A 24,958-nucleotide genomic window follows, 5' to 3' on the forward strand; every position below is an offset into this window, starting at 1 on the left:
GGTGGCAGGCACTGTCATTAATTACCTGAGAGACTGGTTAGGAAAGCTGAGTTCCTGGGCCCCACCCCAGAATGACTGCATCAAAAGCTGTATGGCAACAAGGCCCCTGGATGATTCTGGGGCATCCAGAATCCCTGCTCTAAATGAAGTCCAAGCCCTACTGCTCACTGGGAGCAGTGGCTTCTCATGACCACCAGGTGGCTCAGGAAGCCAGGGTCTAAAGACCAGGCTGCCTGGAACCAAATCTTCCCTTCCAGAGCAGGGAAGGATGTCCATCTCTCCGAGAGGCAATTACAAGTTCCTCTTAGAAAAGTTCTTTTGGCCGGCCGCGGTGGCTCAACCCTGTAATCCCAGCACTTTGGGAGGCCGAGACGGGCGGATCACGAGGTCAGGAGATCGAGACCATTCTGGCTAACACGGTGAAACCCCGTCTCTACTAAAAAATACAAAAAACTAGCCGGGCGAGGTGGCGGGCGCCTGTAGTCCCAGCTACTCGGGAGGCTGAGGCAAGAGAATGGCGTAAACCCGGGAGGTGGAGCTTGCAGTGAGCTGAGATCCGGCCACTGCACTCCAGCCTGGGCGACAGAGCGAGACTCCGTCTCAAAAAAAAAAAAAAAAAAAAAGAAAAGTTCTTTTAAGTAGTTACTCTTTTGTGTATAAAGAGGCAAAATAACACTATGTAGAGATACATAAAAAATAGTAACATCTGTGGGGGCTGGGTGGAAAACAAGCATGTAGGAGACAGGAGGACTCAGGATTTTCAATGTATGCCTCTTTATACTCGTTTTTCCTTTGTTTTTTGAGACGTAGTCTTGCTCTGTTGCCCAGGCTGGAGTGCAGTGGCGCGATCTAGGCTCACTGCAAGCTCTGCCTCCCAGGTTCACGCCATTCTTCTGCCTCAGCCTTGTTTTTCCTTTTTTAAGCCCAGTGACTGTATTACCATTTCAAAAAGTTAAAAAAAAATAAAATAACACCAACAAAAACCTTTGAAAACCATCCCAGCCCCTTCTTAGGGAATATGGGATACTGGTCCCAAATCAACAGAGGACAAGCAGTTCACAGAAATCACAGGAGGTGGGCAGTGGCCTTTCAGCTTATGGCCATGCTGCAGAGAAAGTGCTGGTCAAATTTCACCACTGGCCAGAGACTCCACAAACTGAAGTTTACTCATTTCATACTCAATTCCCACTTCACTTCCCTCCAATTTCACCAGAATAACCCTGTAAGGAAGGATTTTGGGCTGAGCCAGTAGGATGGGACCTGGATCACTTTGAAAGTTTCCTTGAGGGCTTTAACGATGCCAGGTGAGAATAGTTCTCTGGATGAGAAGTGCTGAGCTCCCCAGAGCAAATCTCAAGGGCTGCCTGAAAAGGCTGCCAGCACTCCTATGTTGGGGGGCATCATGCACCAAGGTCTCATCTGCCCCAAGCCTATGTGCCAGCTCATTACTGAGCAACACGTCCCTTGTTGCTGTAGACTTTTTAAAAACCAGTGGTCATGCTAATGGAAAGGGTCAGTTTCCTTCTTGCGGGAAGCAAGTAGGCAGCCTTCAGACAGAACAGAGAGTAGACAGGAGAGTTGACCTTATGATCCTACTTTTTAAAAAGTTCACAACATCAAGAGGAAAGTCTCACCGTACAAGTCACTAGGAACTGAAACTATCTTTGCTCAAACTGTTGGCCATGAGCCACATACCAACATAATGTGGATAAAACATTCAGAAGTCCATTCTAAACTCTCAGGAGTACATTAAACCCATAGTTTCATGAGCTCAATGTGCTTTCCAAGTCCCAGTGGGTAGTCGGAAGAAATATGAAGTTGAGATTTCACGTATCTTAGGGAGTTCTGGTGTGGAAAAACCCCTGCAGAACCACCAAAACCAGTCCTCTGATTCTGTGTCTAGCCAGGGACAATGTTCCTTCATAAAGAAGAAATTCTTATCCAGCAAGAACCAGAAAGAAACATGAAAAAGAAAAGCAGAGTAACAGTGCTCTGGATCTGGTCTTCTAAGGAAACAAATGTCCTACTAATGATCATGGAGGTGGTTCTTTGGGTTGCAGACAATCCAAGGCCTCTGACCTGCGTCTGACTTTATTAGAAAACCAAGGCAGGGAGGCAAATGAATGTACTGGCAGAGTCCATTTAAGGAGGCCCTAGTAAATGATGCCCAAACAGAGGATCTGGGATGGCCTGGGGATTACTGGACAGTCACTTTAGTAAAGCTTACTATTCACCAAAGTCACTCCCACCAAATACTAGTTCTCCAAGATGTTCCCCTAAGAAAGGTTCTGAGGTGAAAAGAGCTTGGGACGTATTCCACATTATACATGACATTCCCTGCTTCAACGGTTACAAAGCACAGTGCCCATTAAAGGCTCTGAGAAGTTCTGCAGTAAAAAATAGAACAATTTTTTTTTTTTTTTTTCCAGGAAAGGCTGAGTTAAACCTTTTTGGCCATGGAACTCTTCTTCCACTTAAAATCCTGTTTGGGAAGCATTAAGTACATAATATCACACAAGGTGTCTTAAATTGCAAACTGGAGCACATGGCTCCTCTACCTAAAACCTTCAACACTGAAGCAATTTCAGTGTCACCTGGTCCCTGCTGGTTTCCTGGACCTCATCTTGTACCATGCTCACTTTCTTGCTATCTCTCCAAAAAGCTGTCATTTCTGACTCAAGACCTTGACACAGGTGCCTCCTTCTGCCCAGAACCCACTCCTCCCCACCATCCCAGTGACTGCTCTTTCTCATCCATCTGCCTCTTCACAGAGGCTTTCCCTGAATCCCTCTGGCCTGTATATTTTCAGCTGTTTACTTGAAAACATGTTACCTCTAGGTTCAATTCCTGGCCCTACCACTAACTTGCTGTATGACACTGTATCTCAGTTTTGTCATCTATTAAACCCCCCCCCACACACACACAAAAACAAACAGGGGTGTGGGGGAGGGTATAATCATGGTCAACTGACAAGAGAATTGTGAATGTTAAGTATATCTAAGCTGTTTGGTGTATAGTTGGCTCTCAGTAAGTCTTGGTGATTGTTATTGTTTCCATTCTCTCACTTAGGACAAGCTATCATCTCCTTATTCTTCTGTAGACTAGTTTTTTTCTCCCCTCAGCCAATCCCAAATAGACTGTGAGTTCCATACACATAAGAGTCCTTCTGCTTTGAACCCCAGGACCCAGAACAATATGTAGTTGTGGAGTAAATGAATGAATGAATGACAAGGCACCTTCTCAGGGCCAAAGGCCAGCTTCGTTTAGATAAGCATATCTTCATAACATCAGTCTCACAGGAAACAAAAGACAACGCAGCACTGTGTAAAGTCAGCTCCTCTCCCCAAGAATAACAGGCACTCACTTCCATAGCTGTGCATTCAGATGCTTCTCCACCATGAGGTTGAGGGCACAGCGAAGCCGGTTCCACCTGGAGTCAAACACGTAATAGCCTCTTCCAATCTGCCGGCTCCCAAATGTGCAAAACTGCAAGAGAGAACATAGCCGCGTGCTTGCTGACTCCCACATTGGCATGCCCAGTCAGGGTTCTCACTCCTTCAGGAAAGGAGCTAATCAGGAAAGACAGAACTGCCTCTGAGTACCGGAGGCAGTGAAGCATGAGAGTGACAATGCCTAGCCCTGAGTGTCATGGAAGAGAAAGGGAAAAAAGCATGAGATGTCCCCCATACAGAGTGCGTGCTGCCTCTGGGGCACCCTGTTCTGAGCTTCTCTCACACCTTGACCGCGTCCCACACGTAATGGGCATGCCAAGGTCCCTGGCGCGCCCCCCTGCAGTGCCCTGTCCATGCTGTGTGGGAACGGTCAATGTGGGGGTGGACGTGGAACTTACAGATGCTGGCTGAGGATGATGACCTGAATAATGACAGTCCAGTTTTTCAACAGACTCTTCTTTGTCATCGCCTTCGCCCTCCTCACTGGATAACCGAGAAGCTGGCTCAGTGGCAGGCAGGGGAGGGTGTGGAGATTCATGGACTGGAGGAGGGTCAATGGGGGCACTCCCACCTTGCTGAGCAGGGCAGCCTGGAGGCCTTGGTGAGTAGAAAGTGCAGCACGGATCAGATCACACACCTGGGAATCAGCCACCTTAACTGAGATACAACAATGTATCCAAAACAACCTAGGGGAGGCCTGAGTTCCACCTCTAGCACTGGGGGAAAACAGATGCCGATCCAGGTGGCTTGGGATTAAAGGAACCTCTCTCCTGAACTGCAGGATGTTAAGTTCAGCTGTTCGCCAGATACAATTAAGGTAACTTAGAACGAATCCTTTCTATTGCCATTTGGGTGGTTCAGGTCCCTCATCTATTCTCCCCCAAAGAAGGGGAAATACATATGGAATTTAACAGAATTCTTTGATTTCTCTTCAAATTTCAACTGGATTTGGTTTACTAAGACAATAAATGAAACACAGTCTTCTCTCGGTATCCATGGGGAACTGAGTCCGGGACCTCTCGGGGATAGCCAAATCTGCAAATCCACAAATGTACAAAGTGGCCTGATATAAAATGGTGTAGTATTTGCATAAAACCTATGCGCATCCTCCCATATACTTTAATCTCTAGATTACTTTTAGTACCTCATACAATGTAAATGCTATGTAATGTATTGTTTAGGGAATACTGAGACAAGAAAAAAGCCTATACATGATCAGTATGACACAATTTTTCTTTCCCCAAATAGTTTCAATCTGCAATTGGTTTAAACCATGGATGTGAAACCCATGGATACAGAGGGCTGACTGTAATTCACAAAGTGCTCTAAGATAACCTAGGAGAGACAGGTGGTGATACAAGAATAAGGTGGTATTACCACTTTATGGGGATAGCCTACAGCCTCTTACTTAAGGCAGTATTTTTCCTACACCTATAATGGCCTCTGGAATTAAGCTTACATTTTTCTAGATGCAAAAACTTCAACGAGAAGATGATCAAAGAAAGGAATTGGGGAGGAATCTCTGGCCAGGTCCTGACCACACTCTGAGGAGCCTCCTCTGATGGCTCCTCCAGCATACTGCATAGAAACCACAAAGCTCATGTTGGGACAGGCTCAAACAGACACCTGGGTTTCCATGAGGGAGGTGCTTCCACCTTTATGCAACCATTTTAAAGATCAGACACATGAGGGTGAAATAGCAACCGAGGGCTGGCACATTCCTCAGCAGAAGCTCTTGCTGCCAATAAATGAACGGCTAACACGGAAGCCCCTCTTTCTCTACGCCTTTCTTTTTCCCTTCCCTCCGGAAACTAGGTACAGTCTTTACTTCAACTTGGTTCAGTATATAAGCGCACACACACACATATTCCACCATCACTGTCTCTGTCACTGTGTATAAGTTCTCATTAAAACACTCTGATTCACTGTTTACTCTGCTACTAAAACGCTAATACATGCTCAGGCCAAAGCCCCAAATGAATGAATGAAAAAACACATTGATAAACGGATGCTGTAAAAACTCAGGCTGAATGCCTGTCCCCAGCAAGAATTCCCACTGCTATATAAAGACAAATGAAAGGGAAACTGCGGCCATAGCCAGTGAAGAGTTCCTGTCACTAACCCGCAGGAAGGACCAATTTCTGCCTGGTCAACAGGGTTGAGACACTTGATGTTGAGCAAGTATAGAGCAGATAACTCTAGCTTTATTTTGCTGCTTGCATTTACAACCAAGAGAAGCCCTGGTTGAAACTTACTGATGAACTTAACCTTTTTTTTTTTTTTTTTCCCCCCCTAGTAAAACTCCCTTAAGAAAACTATCTCCACAGTGAGCCTGAGGTATGTTTCTCAACATCATGACCATACTGAGATTTTACAGTATGTGCAAGTCTCATCTCCGAAGGTGGAAGAAAGAGTTGGAGGGCTTGACTTACCTTGGAAGACTGGGGGTGTGAGGTTTAGGTTTACTAGCTACAAAAGGCTTTGATTCGGAAGGAATCACTCCGTGAGGGTTTTGGTGCGGCTCCTGTGACGTTCTAGGAGGGGCGGGATGCGGGTCCCTGAGAGGCTGCGGTGGTTGCTGAGAGTCCGGATGGCGAATCAATTCCTTTTCCCTGGTTTTGTTTTTGTGCTCGGCTAATAACACATCAAATCGCTTTCTTCTACCCTGGACAGCCCTGCGCTGGGTTAAGGAATGTGTCTGCGGACCAAAAAAATAGAGAAACTGAAGAATCTCATAATTAATTTTTGGTCTGCCTTATATCCCCAAACACCACTCCCAATAAAAAAGCAACCTAGACCATAAGCATAGTGAAAGGGTACTCAGCATTTGATAAGCTAAAAACCTTAAGAGCCCAATATTTTCTCCCTAGCTAGACTAGAAGCATACATTCTAGGCTCTAAATGCAGAAGAATCTGGAAATCTTATTTCCATCAGAAGAAAGAAGAAATGTGAGCGGTGACACCTGGTATGTAACTAAGTGCAACCATTAGTGCCATATGACAAGTACTCACGTTTTGTGACACAATAGCAATTTGGATTTGGGGGCTCTTATCAACTCCATTAGAAAAACCCTCTTTGAACCATTTAAAATTTTGAATGTTAAAGAAACAATTATTCCATAAAACATGTATCAGAAAATGTTCTTTTAGTAACTTCCAGAGAATAAAAATTCAACGCAATTCCATCTCTCTTTTCCAATGAAAATGCCATGTAAAAACGTAAAGTGGCCCCAAGCATTCTGCAGACAGACTGCCACAGCCAAGAAGCACTGGACAGATGAGGCTGAGAAGAAATGCTATGAACAGGAAGGGAGACAAAGTAATCCCTATAGACAGACACTGGCTATGGAAATCAAGGAAATGGGATGGACAATACCCCTGGGTCTTCAGACAATGTCTAATTTCAAAATTAAGAAATGGGCACACAGAGGAAAAAGAAAAGTCAAATTATGGCAGTGTTTGTCTTAAGGTAACCAATACAAACCTGTGATTGAAGCAAATCTTGTAAGAAAATGTGCCTTGTAGTCCAAACACATTTCATAGTTACTGGCATTAAAACAAAACAAAACAAATAAGCCTAATACTATTGCTAACAGAAGATACAGTAGAATGTACCAGTGTAAACTGGTCAGAGTTGGGCAAATCTTATCGGCAGTCAAGTCCAATTACTCAAGTTAAACCTGACCATTCCATACTGCTGAGATCTCAGTCTGTAAAAATGCAAGGAGATGCTAATCCTGAGGAATGGACGAGTTTACATAAGCTACAGTGGCCCCAATCATATATCCATAAACATACACAAATTTACCTACGTTTCCTTCTTTTATATTACAAAATACTGTAAATGTGTGCATACCCCTATACATAATACAAATGTATTGGCATATTTGCTACAACTTTAGGGACTTAAAAAGGGAATTATGCTTCTAACTACCATTTTCAGTTGAATAACACAACCTACCTCCTTACGAGACACACCGCAAACTATGTCTACCTAAATAATCTAACCTGGCACAGATAAATGTGTTTAGCTTTTTACATTTTTACTTGATTTTCTTTAATATGAAAAATATCCATAAGAAAGTAACCTAAATGAAGACAAGGAACTTTGTTTTGTTTGTGTTGTACCAGCATCTAGAAGAATACCTGGCACTCAAATGCTTTGAACAAAAAGTTTATAAAAATAATGGCCCTCCAACATGTGTTGAAAGAACAAATGAACATACAACATTACTGGTCCACCTGCCTGTCTCTCCAATCAGATGTATAAACCTCTCCTCAGCCTGAATGTCCCCAGTGCCTAGCACAGTACAGCCAAATGAAGAAAGCAGGCAGATACATTTTCCCAGCTCAGTTTGAAGAGTAAGTAGGGTTTCCACTGGGCTGTGAAGAACATTCCAAACAGAAATCTGATAGGGGTTGCCCAAGGCTCACAGGATAAAGACTGACTGTGTAACTAGGCTCTGGGGCCCTGCACACTCTTAAGACCCTTGCTTACTGATCCCTGCTCCTTTGGTCCTGCGTACCTCTTCCTCCCTCTTTCTGTTCAGCCATCTGGTTGGCTTTAAGGTTCTAAGAAATTTGCTCTGTCCCTGTCACAGAGCCTTCACACATATTGTTTCCTCCACCCCTCCTACCTCTCCCATCCCTCTCTGCCCAGATAAATCATCATATTGATTTCAGCCCAATGTTCCTACGGCAAGAAAGCCTTCCCTGGCCAAACTTCATTTTTGCAGGCTTTCATAATGTAGTCCTCTCATCTTTTTATAACTAATCAGTGGTAATTCTACACTTATTTTGGTGATCAATAATCTCCATCTCTTTCATCAGACTGTAAGCGCCACAAGTATAGGGAACATGTGGTTATTGTGCTAAACCCTTTATTCCCTGGGACCTAGAATGGGTGAGGTCGGTGTTCACAGATGTATGTAATAAAAAGTTCTACAATAAGTGAATGGACAAAGGCTACAGGAGTCACAAATCTCTCTGCATGGAAGGCAAAGAGGAAATTCGACGGGATATTAGACAGATGAAGAAGTGAGGAGGGGCAGTAAGGGTGGCAGACGGACAACAGAGAATAAGTAATGGGAACGAAGAGCAGCAAATCCCCTGATGGTGAAGAGAACAGATAACGTTCGAAGTCTAAGACAGAAGACACCTGGCAGCAACTTGGGAAACACTCAGGGTAGGGACATGCAGGCATGTTTAGCCCTACCGAGCTTAATAGATTCTGACCAAAGTGAAGGCAAGGAAAAGGAAAAGAACTGACTAAACAATGAAAAAAAGTCAACGCATCCTGTAAAAGGGCAGGCCTGGTAGATGCTGCATTTTCTGCTAGTTCTATGCTGATCTCATGACGAGCTGGGTCTGAAGACATATTAATGCAATAACAGGCTTAGCCCAATGCCAAAGAGTGTAATGACACCCTTAAAGAAGGAGAAGGGGAGCACATATCATTTGAAAAGGAAGATGGGAGAAAAATGCAGACCCATTCAAAGTCAGTCCACCTAGCAATAAAGGCACTGGAAGAAATGTTTGTCAAGCTCCTTGAAGATTTTGAGTCAAAAAAAAAAAAAAAAGTTTGGCAACCTCACTTCTGGGTATTTATCCAAAATAACTGAAATCAGAATTTCAAAGAGCTATTAGAACTCCTATTTTCACTAAAGTACTAGTTACAATAGACAAGATGTAGAAAAAATATAAATGTCTGTCAACAGGTGACTGGATGAAGGCAACGTAGTATATACATACACTGGAATATTATTCAGCCCTTAAAAAGAAGGAAATTCTGCTATATGCTACAACAAGTATGAACCTTGAGGACATTATACTAAGATAAATAACCCAGTCACAGAAATATTAAACACTGCATGATTCCACTTATATGAGCTCTAAAATCAAACTCACAGACTCAAAGACTAGAGTGGTGGCTGCCAGCAGCTGAAGGGAGAGGGAAATAGGGAATTACTAATCAATGAGCATAAAGTTTCAGTTATAGCAAGATGAACAAGTTCTAGACATCTGCTGTACAATATTCTATCACAGTCAACAATACTGTCTTGCACGCTTGAAAAGTTGTTACAAGAGGAGATCTCAAGTTAAGTGTTCTCATCACAACAAAATTTAAAAGAAAGAAAAAAGGTGTGGTTCCCTGCCACGCTTTGTGAACGACTGAAAAAGAACATCTTGGGTTTAAGAAAAGCAAACCTCATTGCCCACAGGTACTATATTACTGAGAAATCCATGTTACTGAGAGCCAGGGAGGCAGGAAGAAGGCAAAAGGAGAATGGCAAGTTGTGATCATGATGTGGACAGGGTTGAGGCATGCTTTCACACATTCTCTCAGGGGCAGCTGAAACTGACATAATTCTACAGAGCTCAGATGGCTATCTTCATACACCACCCCGACTACACGACTCTGTGTCCAATTAGTACCCTATACAAAACAAAAGCAGTTTGTTTTAAGAGAGTTTTTAACCTAGAAATCCAAGGATGGGCTTGGGGTGGGGATATCCATTAATCCAAGATAAAAATTCAGAATGTATATGTATATGCACTATTTTATTTGGGAAAGATGGACCGTGCTTTTTTTTAAAAAAAAAAAAATGAGATATTTGAAGGCACTCTTGACCAACCCTTCTCCCCAAAAAGGTTCTGAACCACTGCTGTAAGACAAAATCTATACACTAAAATTAAATTAGAAGCTTAAATTAAAGTAAGAACCATTTAAAAATTTCCCACTCCAGAAGACTGTAACATGCCTCCACTGGTTGGGGCCTGGGGCAGGGCCTGAAGTCCTTTATTCAAATACACTTTAATAAAATCTAAAATAAAACACTAACCATTTTATTAATTTTTAGAAGAAAATGCTAACTTTAATCATTTTTACTCCCTCCGTCTAAGGTTTTAAAATTACATACTTCAAAGCAGTGACTCTGAATGCTTCTTGAACCTTTCTGGGGGGTAGCTGGGGACACCCTCCAGAGAAATGCACATCAACACATAAGCTCATTTATGCAGAGGTGTTCACTGATGACCTGAAGCCACCCCCCACATCAATAACCCTTACTTTTCAGCAAATATACCTTATTAACATACTGGCATTTTAAAGGAAATAAGGAAGACCCCAGAGCAAAAAGGAAGACCATTACATTTTCTTAGCTTGTGTATAAATTATTTATATATTTTATCTAGTTTTTTCTCTTAAAACAGATGGGTCTCGTAATGTTGTCCAGGCTGGACTCGAACTCCTAGGCTCAAGCAACCCTTCTGCCTCAGCCTCCCCACTAGCTGGGACTTACAGGCACGCCTGGCTTGCAGTACTTTTTTTTTAAACGAGAAAACAGGGCTATCTCAAAGTCACAGATTTTTTTAAAAAGTGGTTTTTTAAAATTTAAGAACCACGGGTGACACATTTGTTAAATGTTCATACACATGCAAAGGAAATTTCTGGACTTGCTTTAAGTCAGTATAATTTACAGCACAGTCAAGGGTAGCCTCTCATATTACATTTCCATATGGAAATATTAAAAGTCTTTAAAAATAACAGACTAACTTGGAAAGAACACTATTCCTGTGGCTACAACACTGCTCATTAGAAACAAAACCTCTGTCAAGATTGTAATTTATAACAACACACTTCACATTTTGTCAATCTGAGGCTTTCTTCCAAGTTATTCCTTCACCTACACAATTCAGAACAATCCACAGAGCATCCTCTCTGGGTCAGAGAGACTTTGCAAGCAGTGTGGTACATCCTGGTCACCCACGTTTATCAGGATAGTCGGCTTGACTTTCAGAAGTCTACCCACCTTGCATGTCAAAGACCGGGTGCAGGGTTTCTTGGTATCGAGATCAATAACCCCACAGTGGATGTCAGGATCAAACTCTCTTTCTGTCAAAAGAACACAGGCATTACATGTGGCCTGACAAACTCTCCTCCATGTATTTTGTAAGTAATAGAAGAAATCAACAGTTAGACAAATTATAGCTGGAATAAAATCCACATTATCAATAAATAAAAATATATACAATGTGTGAGCACCGTGTGTGAGCACCGCAACAAAGCAGCAACATCACTAAGACGGGGTGACTACTGCCATCAGATGACAGAAAAGATATTAAGTCTGTATTACTTCCTTCAGAAATACACCACTAGAAAGCTACACACATACATGACCTACACACATACACTCTCATGCTTTTTAAAAACCAAGAGTGAAGAGAACAAACACATTAACTAAGGAACTTCCTCCTAAAGCTGAAGGTGACCAGTTTTAAAAATAGGAATTCTAGATTGCAGGTGATTTGCTCCCCATGAATGCCCATTTAATGCTCTCTCTATATAGAGAAGCATTATGAAGAAAGAAAATTTGAAGTTACCTGATAATCTCTTATTTAAAAATTTCCTATTATTGGAATTGTCTTCAGGTTTCTTTTCCAGAGAGAGCGGTGCAGGAAGCCCTTTGCCATTCAGAATCTGTCCAGGTGAAGGCAAGGTTGGCTTTGGTATTGAGGGGCAGTTAAGGCCAGGCTTGACTAAGGAACTCACAGTAGCAGGACAGGTTGGCCCCACCGCAGATTTCAGTAGTGTGCCATCCATTTTCGGATGAATCTTTTCCACTTTCACAGAGGGCGTCATGCTGTCATAGGATAAAGTGAGAAAACCAGTGACTGAGTGCCTCAGCAGCCCCCAGGTGAATGGTGAGCCAGAGGGATGAGGGTAGAGCCTGGGCCTACCCAAGCGCTGCACAGGGCCAGCCTCTTGGAAGGCTCCTTATGAATTCTGTTAGTAAGGTTCATATATATTAAGCCTATAAGCCCTTCTGGTGAGGCAAAACCCTCAGTGGCCCTTCAGATTTGCCTGGTCTTTTATCATTTCAAAAAATTTTACGCAGGAGCCAATGGGAGACTTAGACCTGATACCCAATGCAATGCAATTTTTATAAGAAGCAAAACATGAGAAGGTCTAAAAGAACCAAAGACTATCTGCAGAACCCTTAGAGACTATCTTTTGAGGACTGCCATTTGTAATAAAGGATTCATCAAAACAAAGTAAACTTCTGAGTGAGCAAATATTCCCAATAAATGTCACTAAAGACTTATGATAACTCAAACATGCTTAATAACATATCTCCAAGAGGAGGTTCTTTGCTTCTGTCAAAAAGGGAGACTAGTGTTTAATAAATATATGTTGTGTCATTAAAGTCGTAATTCTCCAGTCCTTGAAAAATGTTTCTATGACAGGAGCTTAGGGAATACCTGTGCCACTAACAAAGGAATGAATCTTGGAATCTTACTGACACTATTATTTTGCTTAGTAAAACTGAAAATACTGGTAGGAAGCTAACAACTGGCCTGGTTCCTATCTAAAGGCCTAGCTCTAAGTAAAGAAGATTTGAATCAATGTGGTTGTATAAACTTTGTTCAGTGGAGTCAGTGCTCTAACAGCTGTTAAGCTAGCCAGTGACTTATACACTACCACTGGTACCTTTTTTGGCTTTCGGACAGCTCCCGGAACAAAAACCAAGCTTGCTGTACTGTACTTCTGACAGAAGAACAGGGGCTGGGGGCTTAGCAACCAAGACAAACAGACCCAAACAGCTGTACCTGGAATAGCCTGAGAGCAGTAGAGAGACTGCAAGATGTCACATCCTCTCCCAGCTGGCAAGGTCCTTAGGCAGCAGCAGGTGCTGGACCCTGCCCTGAGATTAACCAGGTTACCAGATCTTGGACCTACGATGTGTGCTATACCCTCCAAAGGCAGGTTTGCCTGAGAAAAGCCATCCGCCACTTGGCTGAGGGATACCCCAACAATGCGAAGTATGTTTCTATTGGAGTGCATGGCTGTTCCCTCACGTGACCTCAAGAAGCCTGCCAATCTACTGAGTGACCATAGAAACTTGCCAAAGACATGCCTGGAAGGTGTGAACTTCCTTCAGTCTTCCCTCATCACTGCTGTGATGTGAACCTAAGGCTGAAGGGAGGAAGCACTGCTTCCCTATTTGCTCTGCAGATTCCAGAAAATTCTACAGCGGCATCTAGGAATCTCTGCATCTTTTTATCATTACTGTTACCAACAGCAGCAGTAGCAGGAGTGCCAGTATCCATTTGTTAACTGTCTCCTATGGCCAGAGACTATGCCAGGTGCTAGACATATATTAACTAGAATATTCTCAATAACCCAGCACAGTGGCTGTTATTCTTAGACTCAGAGAGAAACGGTGCCTTGCCCAAACCCCTACAGCTAAGAAGTGACAGACGTGGGACATAAATCCAGGCCTATGTGACTTGAGGTCTTCTTGGACAAAACTCCCCCACCTCATGAAGCTTCCTTCTCCTCATCTGGAAAACGAGGATAGTAACAGTACCTATTCCATAGGGTTGTTGTGATAAGTGACATAGTATACACACAGTTAGGTTTCAGCAGCTAGCACACAAGAATGGATCAATAAATATTAGTAACCTTATTATCATTGCTATTACTACTCTGAAAAGTTTCCTATGACATGATAGGGAAACATCAAGAAACAATATAACATACATTTGAATTCTTCCCCAAGTGGGCTCTCTTCTATATTATTCACAGGCACTCTCGGATGCCACTGGTGTACACAGCTCTATTTCCAGCAGGTAAGCTTTAAAAACCCTCTTGGCCATACTCACATTCTACCATGGGGGACTCTACTTTGCTGAATGGGATGCATTGGCCTGGTGTTCCCCCTGAGCTGCAGTTTCTCTTTGGGTGATTTCAACAACTTGGAACTTGATGAGGATGCGCTAAGAACACCTCCACTGGAAGAACGGTTGCTTCCACTTGCACTGCCTCCTTTGCTTTTGGACAGAGAAGGGAAGAAGGAAAATACTGAAGTGGGAGGAACGGCCAAAGAAGGCTTGCTGGATGAGCTATGTCTTCTTTCTGAAAAGGAAAATGAAGAAAAAAAGATACCATGTTTCAGGCAAACCTCGAATGTAATTCTGGAAGAATTCCCTGAAATCAATATATTCAGGTTAAAACACGTATCATTAAGTGAAGATATGTTACACTCAGCAGCCTTCAGAAATGGCTCATCTAAGCCCCACAGACTTACTTAACATTCTAGGAACGGGTCCTTCTGTTTCTGAAGTATCTCAGCATAAAGCGTTTTATCACATCAGGAAATTAAACAACCATCGTAAACATGAGAATATTGCCTTTTGGGTTTTGCATGCTAGCAATGAACCTCATTGGCTCCAACTTGCACTGACAGAGAGGAAAATTATTCATTCATCTGCAGAGTTCTGCTAATTGACACTGCAAGCAATTCTTTCTTCCTTTCTAACATAGCACCTCTCTGACTTTCAAAATAGCAAAATCTTAAGAAACAAGTTGTACCTTCTTTTTTTTCCCTGTCACTACCCACCAGCATATGACACAAATAAGAATGTTTCTAGGGTTATCTTATCGTTCCCTAAGAATCTGTGCTGAAATTTTCCAGTGAATCATTTCACTTCCCACCCCCCTTTTTTTAATAATCTCACTTGACTACAGATGGCATAGCTCCGGTTCACACCACTAAGATGCCAAAGGCGCAAGACAAAAATACCACAAATAGCTACGCCTGTTTTTTAAACCAGGAAGTAATTCATGGTTAAGTATAGACTACAAAGGTTTAGCTGAAAATAAATCTATCCACTGGAGAATCAGGTTTTCTTAGAGTAAGGTAATCCATACTAACATAAATCAAGAGCTGTTGAAGAATGTTACCATCAGAAACAAATAAATTATTTGGTAACTTTATCCGCTCAAGTACCTTAGTGGCTGCCTTTAATTAATTAATTTAAAATTACGCATTTGCTTAACTCTAAGTTTTAAAATGCATGTGATCCAACATTGACTTACCACAATACAGGAGCTATATGCGTATTTAAAACATTAGGCACATGATAATCAGTGACCACAAGTAAGACTTCAATGGTTTATTTCCAAAGATCTTCTTATAGCAGTCCTGAGTTTCTTGGTAAAACTGTGGTGACTTATTTCTGGAAGGGCATTACTTCAATGATGGCTTATAAAGTACTTAAGAGTGTGTTCCACACCAGGACAAAATTATTATCCTAGCTATCTACAGACAAAATTCAAATTTCTATTCTCCAACTCAACTACACAAAGGCTACAATCAAGTTAGGAAGGTTAAATTAATAGTGATTTATAAGTGCCTTTTGCTTTTTGTTCATTCCAAAATGAAAGTTGTGTATAAGGAAGAAAAAACTAAAATAAATTCAGTTTAACAGTTTTCCAAATTTGGCATCTGAAGATTTTTTTAAATTTAGTTTTTCTCTCTTTTATGATCCCAAAACACTCTGAACATACTTTTAAGCATCAGCACTTGTCAGCCAGGATTGTAAACATGTGTTTGCATTTGTCACCTGCCTTAGACGATACAGCTTCTGTGGGCCATGTCTCCATCGTCTTTCTCTGTAAGGCATGGGACAGAGGTCTTCAATTAACTTCTGCATGACTAGTAAAGCTTTTCTTGTGAAAAGGAGTGATTTTTAGAAGGCCCTAGACCAGTGGCTGTCAACTTGGCTACCCACTGGAATAACATAAAGAGCTTTAGAAACACTGATGCATAGGTCCCTCCCTCAGAGACTGTGATTTAATTGGTTTGGGGTGTGGACTAGGCATCCAGAGTTTTGACAAGTTTCCCTGTCTGATTCTACTGTGCAGCCACGGTTGAGACACTACAGTAGACTAGGCTAATGCCTCAAGAACCATTAACCACAGCTGAGTAAGTTAGCATGTGCATGGCACTGAGAATACTGTCTGCTACAAGGCACTAAAGGGTTTGTCAAATGAAGCTCACCACTACTACTTGTCCTCAATTAGTGTTTTCCAAATTTTCATCAATTGCAAACTATTGTCATCGTTCTTACCAAAGCTACATAAAATACTATTTTTTTAAACTCAACATTTTAATTTACATTATCAATTCTATTATCTCCTCCTCCTCCTCCTCTTTACTCTAATACTAACCAACCTCTCATGGGGACATCACTGGTATTCTGGACAGGACAGTTCTTCATACAGGATTTCAGAATGGTTGGCATTCCTAGTCTCCTACTGCTTCTTCACCAGTAATGCCCATCTGCCAAAGACAACCTGAAACCACCTCCCAATCCATTTCCAGATGGGCCCCAGGGTGAAGCAGGGCACCTCTAACCTCAGCTGAGATAGATTTTTCCAAAACAATAGTATCTGTGAAACAGTAAGTTCAATAAGCTTATTATATAAACTAAACATTAAAATATTCATCCATGTTTATCTACAAAAATCACCTTGTGTACCCCATGAAACAGTGCACTAAAGGATGGGCATGTCTGTGATATGAAGAAGACAGAGAAAACCCTCAACTAGAACTTTAACTTTCAAGAAGTACACTCTAGGTATCAGAATTCTCAAGCAGGTGTCTCAGAGCAAATGTGTGATGTATTTTCTTTGAAGATCAAATGATTAGATAAAATTCTCAATCAAATTAAATACCCTCAGTTCCGATATGAAGCCTGTTTTGAGAATGCAAATGTATTCCAAAGCCACCGATATAGTAAGAAACAATTTGAACATATTGAAATTTTGCATTCACTTTTTCATGATTTTTGTCTGAAAGAAATACCAGGTGAACACAGAAAACTATACCTGGCTGAAATGAGCCACATGGGAAAACACAAAATGCACACTCCCTCAAACTTCCACCATCTACCTCGTTCACCACCATGGGTGTTATTAACCACACCCAAACACATCTGATGCTACAATTTGTCATCCAATTTCAGATAACCTCCTTCCATCACTTCACAGCCAAGCCGCAACCCTTCTCACGCCTTCCACAAGCAAATGCCAGGTCTTTTCAAGGTAACTGCCATGTTTATTCTAGTATTTATGTATTTTTTTTTTTGAGCATTTAACATTTGTAAGACTGTGCTACCCTTTTAGGTTCCGATGTTTTTCTGTGTGTGTCACTGATGAGGTCTTTGAATGTTGTGCCATTACCCCGTTTTCCCAATAAGCCTCATGTGGTTTTTGTTGCGTAATGTTGCATTGTGCAGTAATTTTTTAGGAATGCATGTGGTGGTATAGCAGAACTAACTGTAACTTTAAGCTCGTCCTTTCAATTTTCTATTCCCATCATTGTCCACCCTCCCCCTGTTTTCTTTGGTTAAAATCTTCTTATCTATTAACTCTTAATATGGGATTCAGCACTAGAAAATCAAGGTTCCAGGCTTCCTAACATCAAAAGTCTACTGATGTATCGATAATATTTCAAAAAAATTCTATTTTCTACTTCAGTAACAATAAAAACTATTTAAAAACTAAGAATGACAATCTATCATGTGAATTTTTCATTCACTAAAATTTAAAACAGATTGTGTGTGTGTAGTGTGTGTAAGTAACTGAGATTCTGGCTGAAAAGTGTCAGCTCAAATTCTTGTCATGCTACTGGTTAAGCTGTTCCTTAACATCATGGACTGGTAACTTATTCTGTGAAAAGGACAGCATCTGGCTTTCCCCCGACAAGAAAGCAAGAAGGAAAAACCAAATTTAATTATAGTTGAGTTGGACTCCCCTTATCCTTCCACTGTGAGTTCTTATTTTTCATAAGATTTTAAGCTGGGCATCTAGCTTTAAAAAAGTATTTGTTCCCAGAACAGAAGAGAAGTGGGCAAATTATAGGTGGGGTTAGGGACCCTACATTAAGTGGACAAAGTGGTGGCCAGAATGCTGAGAACAACTGCAATGTGGTCTGCTGAGGAGGCCAAGTTGAGTTTTCAAAGCGCTCCTCTCTCCAGGATCTGGCACCAGCCCAGAGAGAGCACACTCTGTCCCTGAATGAGGAGGGCATGATGAATGGCTCCAGCAAGGGAGAGACAGGCCGACTGACAGACAAGTACAGACACAAGGAAAGAGCAGAGACAAGGAAAGACAAACATGCCTAAGTGTGTACGTGTGTGTTGTGCTGGGGAGAAGCGAGGGAGACGGAGTTTCATGGGGCTCTTTTCCCTTGTGGCTTTAATACGTCACATGGCAAGGGCAGGATAGGATATTAGTGGGTATAGGAGGGTGGACAGCTCTGTATAGGTCTTCCAAAATGGAATGCAACCGAGAATACTAAGCTTATAATTCTGAATTCATTCTGAGATTTAAAAAACAATTTTAAGTATTAACAGCCAGGTACACACCAAAAAGGAGTTCAAAGCAAATAATTAGATCTTTTTATATCATAAATATTGCTTTGAAAACAACTAAAAATAATTTATAATGAGCAAGTGTCAAAAATTAGGGCACAAATCTAAAAAGCAGTCAAAACAAATTGTAACTCCAAATGCTAACATTCATACTTGAAAATAATCTAGAAGGATATATGTCAAGCTTTTTAAAAAGTGGTTATTCCTGGGATTATAGCTTTATTTTTTAAAACATTTGTGTATTGTTTCTCTACAATGAATATAGTTTACTCGGTTATTAAATACATACTTCTAAAGAAGAAAAATCTGGTGTTCTGGTCTCAATTTTATACATGCCAAAATAAAGCAAGGCATACTATCATTCCTGAGCACAGTATCAATTTGTCCCATTCTCAACGGGTATCATGCAAGTGGCTAACTACTAAGAAACCCCCACAGAACCTGAATTAAATATCCTCAGTTCTGCTATAAAGCTTGTTTTGAGAATGCAAAAGCATTCCAAAGCCACCGATATACTAAGAAACAATTTGAACATATTGAAATTTTGCATTCACTTTTCATGATTTTTATCTGTAAGAAATACCAGATGAACACAGAAAACTGGCTGAAATGAGCCACGTGGGAAGATTCAAAATGCACACCCCTCAAACTTCTACCATCTACCTCAGTTCACCACCATGTGTGTTATTAACCACACCCAAACACATATGATGCTACAATTTTTCATCCAATGTCAGATAACTTCTGTCCACCATCTCATGGTAACTCACAAGCTGCAACCCTTCCCATAGCCTTTATTCAGGGCTCTTTTCTTACATCTTATTAAACCTTTTACTAATCTTTTATAATCCAAACAACTGGCTGATGAGAAATCTCACCTTCAAGAACAACAACATCAACAACAGCTGCTACTGTGTATTGTGTAGAAACCACATGCCAGGCACCATGCTACGGGATTTACATGGATTATCTCATTCAATCCTGACCATCTTTCTAACAAAGTAGATGCTATTATTATCCTCACTTTCCAGATGAGGAAGCCAAGGCTTTAAAGGACTCAAGTCAGTTGTCCAACATCACATGGTTACTTAAGAGGCAAAGATGGGTGCAATCCCAGGCAGGCTGACTCCAGCACTTGGGTGAAAGCACAAGGCAACTTGTCTGCTCTGAAATGGCACATGACGGAGGGGCAGGGATAAAGATGAGGGTTGGGACATAAATCAGTAAGAAGGCCATCTTCCCCAAGTGCTCGGCAAAAGCTGGTTGTTAGTGTACAAGTCTGCATAGGCTGAACATCTGTCGTCGATGACAGTTTTTTGGTATATTCAGGGTGGGATCCAGAATATGTTTAAGGGAAATCCAGACTGTTTTCGATTTCACCTGTCCATTTTGGAAGTTGCTAAGCTAAAAATCAGCTATGAGTGTGTCAGCCAGTGTAGCAGTTCTCTGCTTGGAGGGTCTTAAAGCATCCAAGATGGTTTTGAGTGCCTAGACAGACAGGGGAGGGTCTCTGACGAAAACCCACCTCCAAGTTGAAGACAGTTTAAAGCCTGAAAGTCAAGCTACAAGTTAAATCCTAGGACTGGATTGAGAACTTGTCTTCCCGTTTGGGATGCTTTCCTCTGGTTCCCCTTCACCTGTTTTTATATATACCTACCCTTTCCAAATTGGTTTTTCTACACTGTCATGCCCACCTTTGAGTTGTGCCTTCGCTTTAAAGCTTTTTGAATACTCGCAAACCAATCAGACACCCCATTCTGAGTCCATAAAGGGCCCTAGACCCAGCCACATGGGGGAAATATTCCCCTCTCTCCAAATTCTCTCTCTGCTGAAAGCCGTTGCCATCACTCAATAAAATTGTTCTCCACTTTTCTCACCCTCCAATGTTCCATGTATCCTCATTCTTCTTGGGTGCAATACAAGAGCTCAGGAACTGCCAAACGCAGGTACAACCTATAACACAGGCAAGCTGCGGCACACCCAGCGTGGCTGAGGGAGGCCCAAGCATGGCATCGCTGGCCGGGCATCCCTGGCTTGCAGTGTGACCAAGAAGAAAAATCCTGCATCAGTTTGAAGAGTAAACTGTGACAGAACGTGCCAATTGGGGCTGTCTTTATAGCTTGGTTAAAAGGAATCAACTTAAACAGTTTCCAGATGAGGATGCTCTACAGAAGACCATCAGCAAACACCTGCTCAATAGGGTAAGGCTGGACCCACCAACCAGTAGACAATACAATATGCGTGCTTCCACTCACTCTCAGGTTGTTTACGGTCACCTTCCCAGCAGAGGCTCAGGGCTGTTGGGCACAGTCTTGATATGTATGGGTTCAGTAATCAGCCTGAATAGAATCCAAATCAAATAAAAATACTTTTTAAAAGATTACCTGAAAAGGGTAAGAACTTTAGAGTCAGGGATATGTGGGTTCATATCCTTGCTCTGCCAGTTACTAGTTGGGTGAACCTGGGCAACCAGCTCACTCCATCCTCGTTGGCGGTGTCTTCAACTGCCAAGCCTACTTTGCAGGGCTGCTGTGGATTAAATGATAAAGAGTTGCAAAGCCTGCAGCACAGAGCCTACTACGGACCAAGTACTGGGAACTCAACAGCACATAAGACAGATACCCCATTAGCTTGGCTGATGCCAGCTACAGGCTTATTTCTTTAGACAGAAAAGTACTCGTCAATAACACCTCCTGACTTCTAAAGAAAAGTAGAAATCACTTAAGAACAAACCAAACCCTCTTTACTGTAAGTTATCTTCTCCAGTGTGATAAGGATTTAGTACACATATTTTTACATGCCATTTCAGGAAGATATCAACCTATTCTAAGATAGGAGCTCAGGGGAGCAACTTTAAGAATTCATTTAAAAATTAGCAAATTCATACCAAACAAAAAGAACATTCATTCAAGATAAAGTTATTTTACAAATAAAAGGTTGGCTCATTTTCCTCACAGAATTCAGAAGACACTCACGAAAACCTGCAAATAGAATAAAATGAAGATCAAGTCTCAAATTCAGTTTACAGATCCAAAGGTGGAAATTTTGGGCAGATTTTCTAAGTAAAACCCACAAATTTTTCTTTAAATGAAACTCACTCATACTTTCAGATAGACTCAGTCAGTTAAGGTTAAACAGAGTGTGCAATCGGCATGGATGGGCCTTATGAGAAATACCAATGCATGCTTCAAGAAATGCACGACTTCATGCCTTCTGACAGTTCCATTCCACAAACATCCCATAATGACGGTCATTTAAAGCAAGGACTTTCAATAATGAAGGTTATACATGGCTATAAAATGTAAAACACAGGTAAACATGCACACAGTCTTTGGCCAGTCATAGTAAGCAACAATGCACATATCAAAAGCTCAGTTTTAAAACTTTAGGTCATTCATCAAGCTGTCCCTTCACAAAATTATTTATTGTTTATTTTTATGTCCAGGTTGAAAAATAACTGCAGCTTGCTATTACACGGCTCCCAATTAATCCAAACTGTCATACTCCATTTCCAGGCCACCAAACACAACTCATGAGGTGTCAATTGGCATTATGTGTCTTTCACAAGGATTATAACTCCTTAAGAAAACATCCAAGAGCAGGACCTGAGGCAGACTAGAAATAAAGACTGCATTAAACAAACAAACAAACAAACTCAGCACTTTTTTCTTACACATGTACTTTGTTCCCAACTAGTGTTTTCCCTCAACTTCTGTTATTCACAACTAAATCATACTTTGGATCCTTTTCCAAATCTGCACAATATCTAGACCATTATTTACTTAATATATTTTTAAAAATTCAGTGGCCGACTAGGTACTAATTTAGCATTATCCTAAGCAATAATATCTCTGAAAGAATGACTTTGTATTTGATGTAGGAGTTTCATATATATATATATTTTTTCCTAATGAATATTAAAAAATACTTGGCATACCATCGCAAATCACTACACATGGACTACATATCACTACATATGGATTACACATGAACATTAAGCATTTCATATTTCCTCACTACTTTCATTGTTGTCAACTTTTCCCTCTAAATTTTCTTATTCTTCTTAAAAGCACTCACACGTGGCCTGACAAGCAAACATGGTCCTACTCCATCCACTCTTTGTAGTCACAGGTTCTTTTTAATCCTAAATCTGCTTTATCTTTGATCTAATTTCTTTATGTTCCCCAGGCACTTGATGAAACTATTCCAGAGAGTGCTGAGTGTAGTCTAATTGCTTAAAAGGAAGCAAGTCGGTGGGACTGTCCCCGGAACATTCAAATCTCAAGTTGGGGAATTCAGAACTGACCTCTGACATGCAGTGCCTCAAAGGACAATTAGCCAAAATTGGGGCTGGGAGGCAACTTCAGAGCATGCTTAGGTGGGTTACAAATGGCACTGGAAAACACTAAGAAAGAAAAAGTCCTTGCCAGAAAGCACTCGGCATCATTTCCACTAGAGAGATTTAACTGAAAAGGATGATTTCAACACTGGCTGCCCTAACAAATTAGTCTCCAACTGCTACCTCTGCCAAATGCATCTCTCCTCCCTCTAACGCGGAGGTGCTTTTAAATTAAAACATAAGGGGAAAGTGCAGAAAAGAGAGTCATTTATAGCACTTGGGCCACTTGAAACAACTTTTCACCAAAGGTCCTAATCAAATTATCAAGCTCTTCAAGTCAGTGCTTTATCACAGAAATAAAGGCCCAACTAAAGTATTCGGGTCTCTTGGCATTTCCACGTCTCTGGGCAGGGCGCACACTGCAGCATACCCATTCACACTGGCTGCATGAAAGAGAACAGATCACAAAGGGCAGATTACAAGGGAGAACGACTCCACTTCAGTGGGGGAAGGGACAGGCGTGAATGGATTGTAAATAATGTTGCTAAGAAAGGAGCAGAAATATGGCAACCTCAAATAATCCTCTTGCCAGGAATTCTTCCCAAGAGGACTGTTCTTTCTGAACTCTGCTTTCAAGTATGTGAGAAATATGAAAAACTTACTGAATATCTGGGGGATACTCCTTCCCTGCCTGCTTAACTTGCAGCTCTTTGCAAACATTTGTAAAAGGGCTTTAAAAATATCCAAAAATTTTATTGAAAAAGACGGAATGATAGGGAAAAAGAGGAGGTACAGAGTGTTGTAACAGTTGATCACCTCAGCTACGAGTATAACACCCTTTTTTTTTTTCTTTCATGAAACAACTTGTCTTAAGTAAAACCGAGTGGTCTGAGTGATCTTCAGTTCCTGAAGGACGCCCTTTCTATGCTCCTGCAACCCCGTTCAAGGCGCAGACTTTTGACCTGAGGGTTAGCATCCTCTCTAACGCATACACACACTTAGGGAAAGTACCTTTTGGGAAAAGAATGCTGTTGCTTTTGAGCGTAACACAACCATCCAACTGTTTATGCCACCTCTGTGATCTTGCTGTCACCGTTTCTAACTACAGATACCACACAATGAATGACATGCTGGCTGACACTTCTGCTCTGCTAACAGCCATAAGGACTTCTCTCTGCTATCATCAGAGAGCACAGTGTTACCCAAAAGATGGTGACACACTACAGCAATAAATCACCCTGGCTGAAACAAACATGACCTCACCATCTGAGTGATGCACATCATTTTGTAAAATTTCACTCCCCCTTTCTCCCTCTCACACCATCATTCACTTGAACTGTTTCTATACCTCAGGTACCAACATGTGAGGAGAAAAGAGAGCCAAAACAAAAATCCACTAGTCTCTAGCTACTTTTGATTTAATCCTCTACATGTTAGGGAAAAGAACACCTTAGAATTTCAGCTATTTACCTTTGTAACTATAGCCTTCCAATTTGTTACACTATCTGTAGTTCAAGCATCAAACATACTCAGTCTTTACACAAGTATCTCTATAGTCTCATTTTGGTCTAGGTCACTGTCTTTCCCAAATGAAATATATGGGCTATTACCAAAATGCTAAAAGACAATTTAAAAGAACAAAACAAAACTACGCCGTTACCACTCCAATCCAATTTTTACATATACACAAAAAGAGAGAGAATAAAAGGAAACTGGTAAAACTCAAATTAGAGGAGCTGTCTTGTTTCTGTTTGGTTTCTGTTTTGTCTTTTAAAATAGAAATTTCTGTGTAGGAATCCCAACAGGGAGCATCATCTTCCCAGTCCAACAAACAAGAGCAACTCTGCAAGGTACAACGAAATGACAAAACCGTCTGCTAAAAAGTGCTACACTGAGCCAGTCACAGTCCTTATTGTTATTATCCACTAGTTTTATATCCTTTTTC

General features: G+C 41.3%; 1 protein-coding gene across 11 annotated transcripts in view; it reads right to left on the minus strand.

Annotated features, from left to right (window-relative positions):
* The window catches only part of ATXN7 (ataxin 7), a 142,217-nt gene that overhangs the window by 9,418 nt on the left and 107,841 nt on the right, over positions 1–24,958 (minus strand). For all 11 annotated transcript variants that reach the window (XM_073009968.1, XM_038003695.2, XM_073009963.1 and 8 more), the window contains 6 exons: positions 14,118–14,370; positions 11,835–12,094; positions 11,264–11,346; positions 5,885–6,150; positions 3,851–4,049; positions 3,365–3,486 (listed from right to left, as the gene is read on the minus strand). In XM_073009968.1, coding sequence (XP_072866069.1) covers positions 3,365–3,486; positions 3,851–4,049; positions 5,885–6,150; positions 11,264–11,346; positions 11,835–12,094; positions 14,118–14,370 — 1,183 coding nt within the window. The remainder of the gene's footprint in view (positions 1–3,364; positions 3,487–3,850; positions 4,050–5,884; positions 6,151–11,263; positions 11,347–11,834; positions 12,095–14,117; positions 14,371–24,958) is intronic.

The sequence above is a fragment of the Chlorocebus sabaeus genome, chromosome 22 (assembly GCF_047675955.1).
Source record: "Chlorocebus sabaeus isolate Y175 chromosome 22, mChlSab1.0.hap1, whole genome shotgun sequence".
NCBI classification, from domain to species: Eukaryota; Metazoa; Chordata; class Mammalia; order Primates; family Cercopithecidae; genus Chlorocebus; species Chlorocebus sabaeus.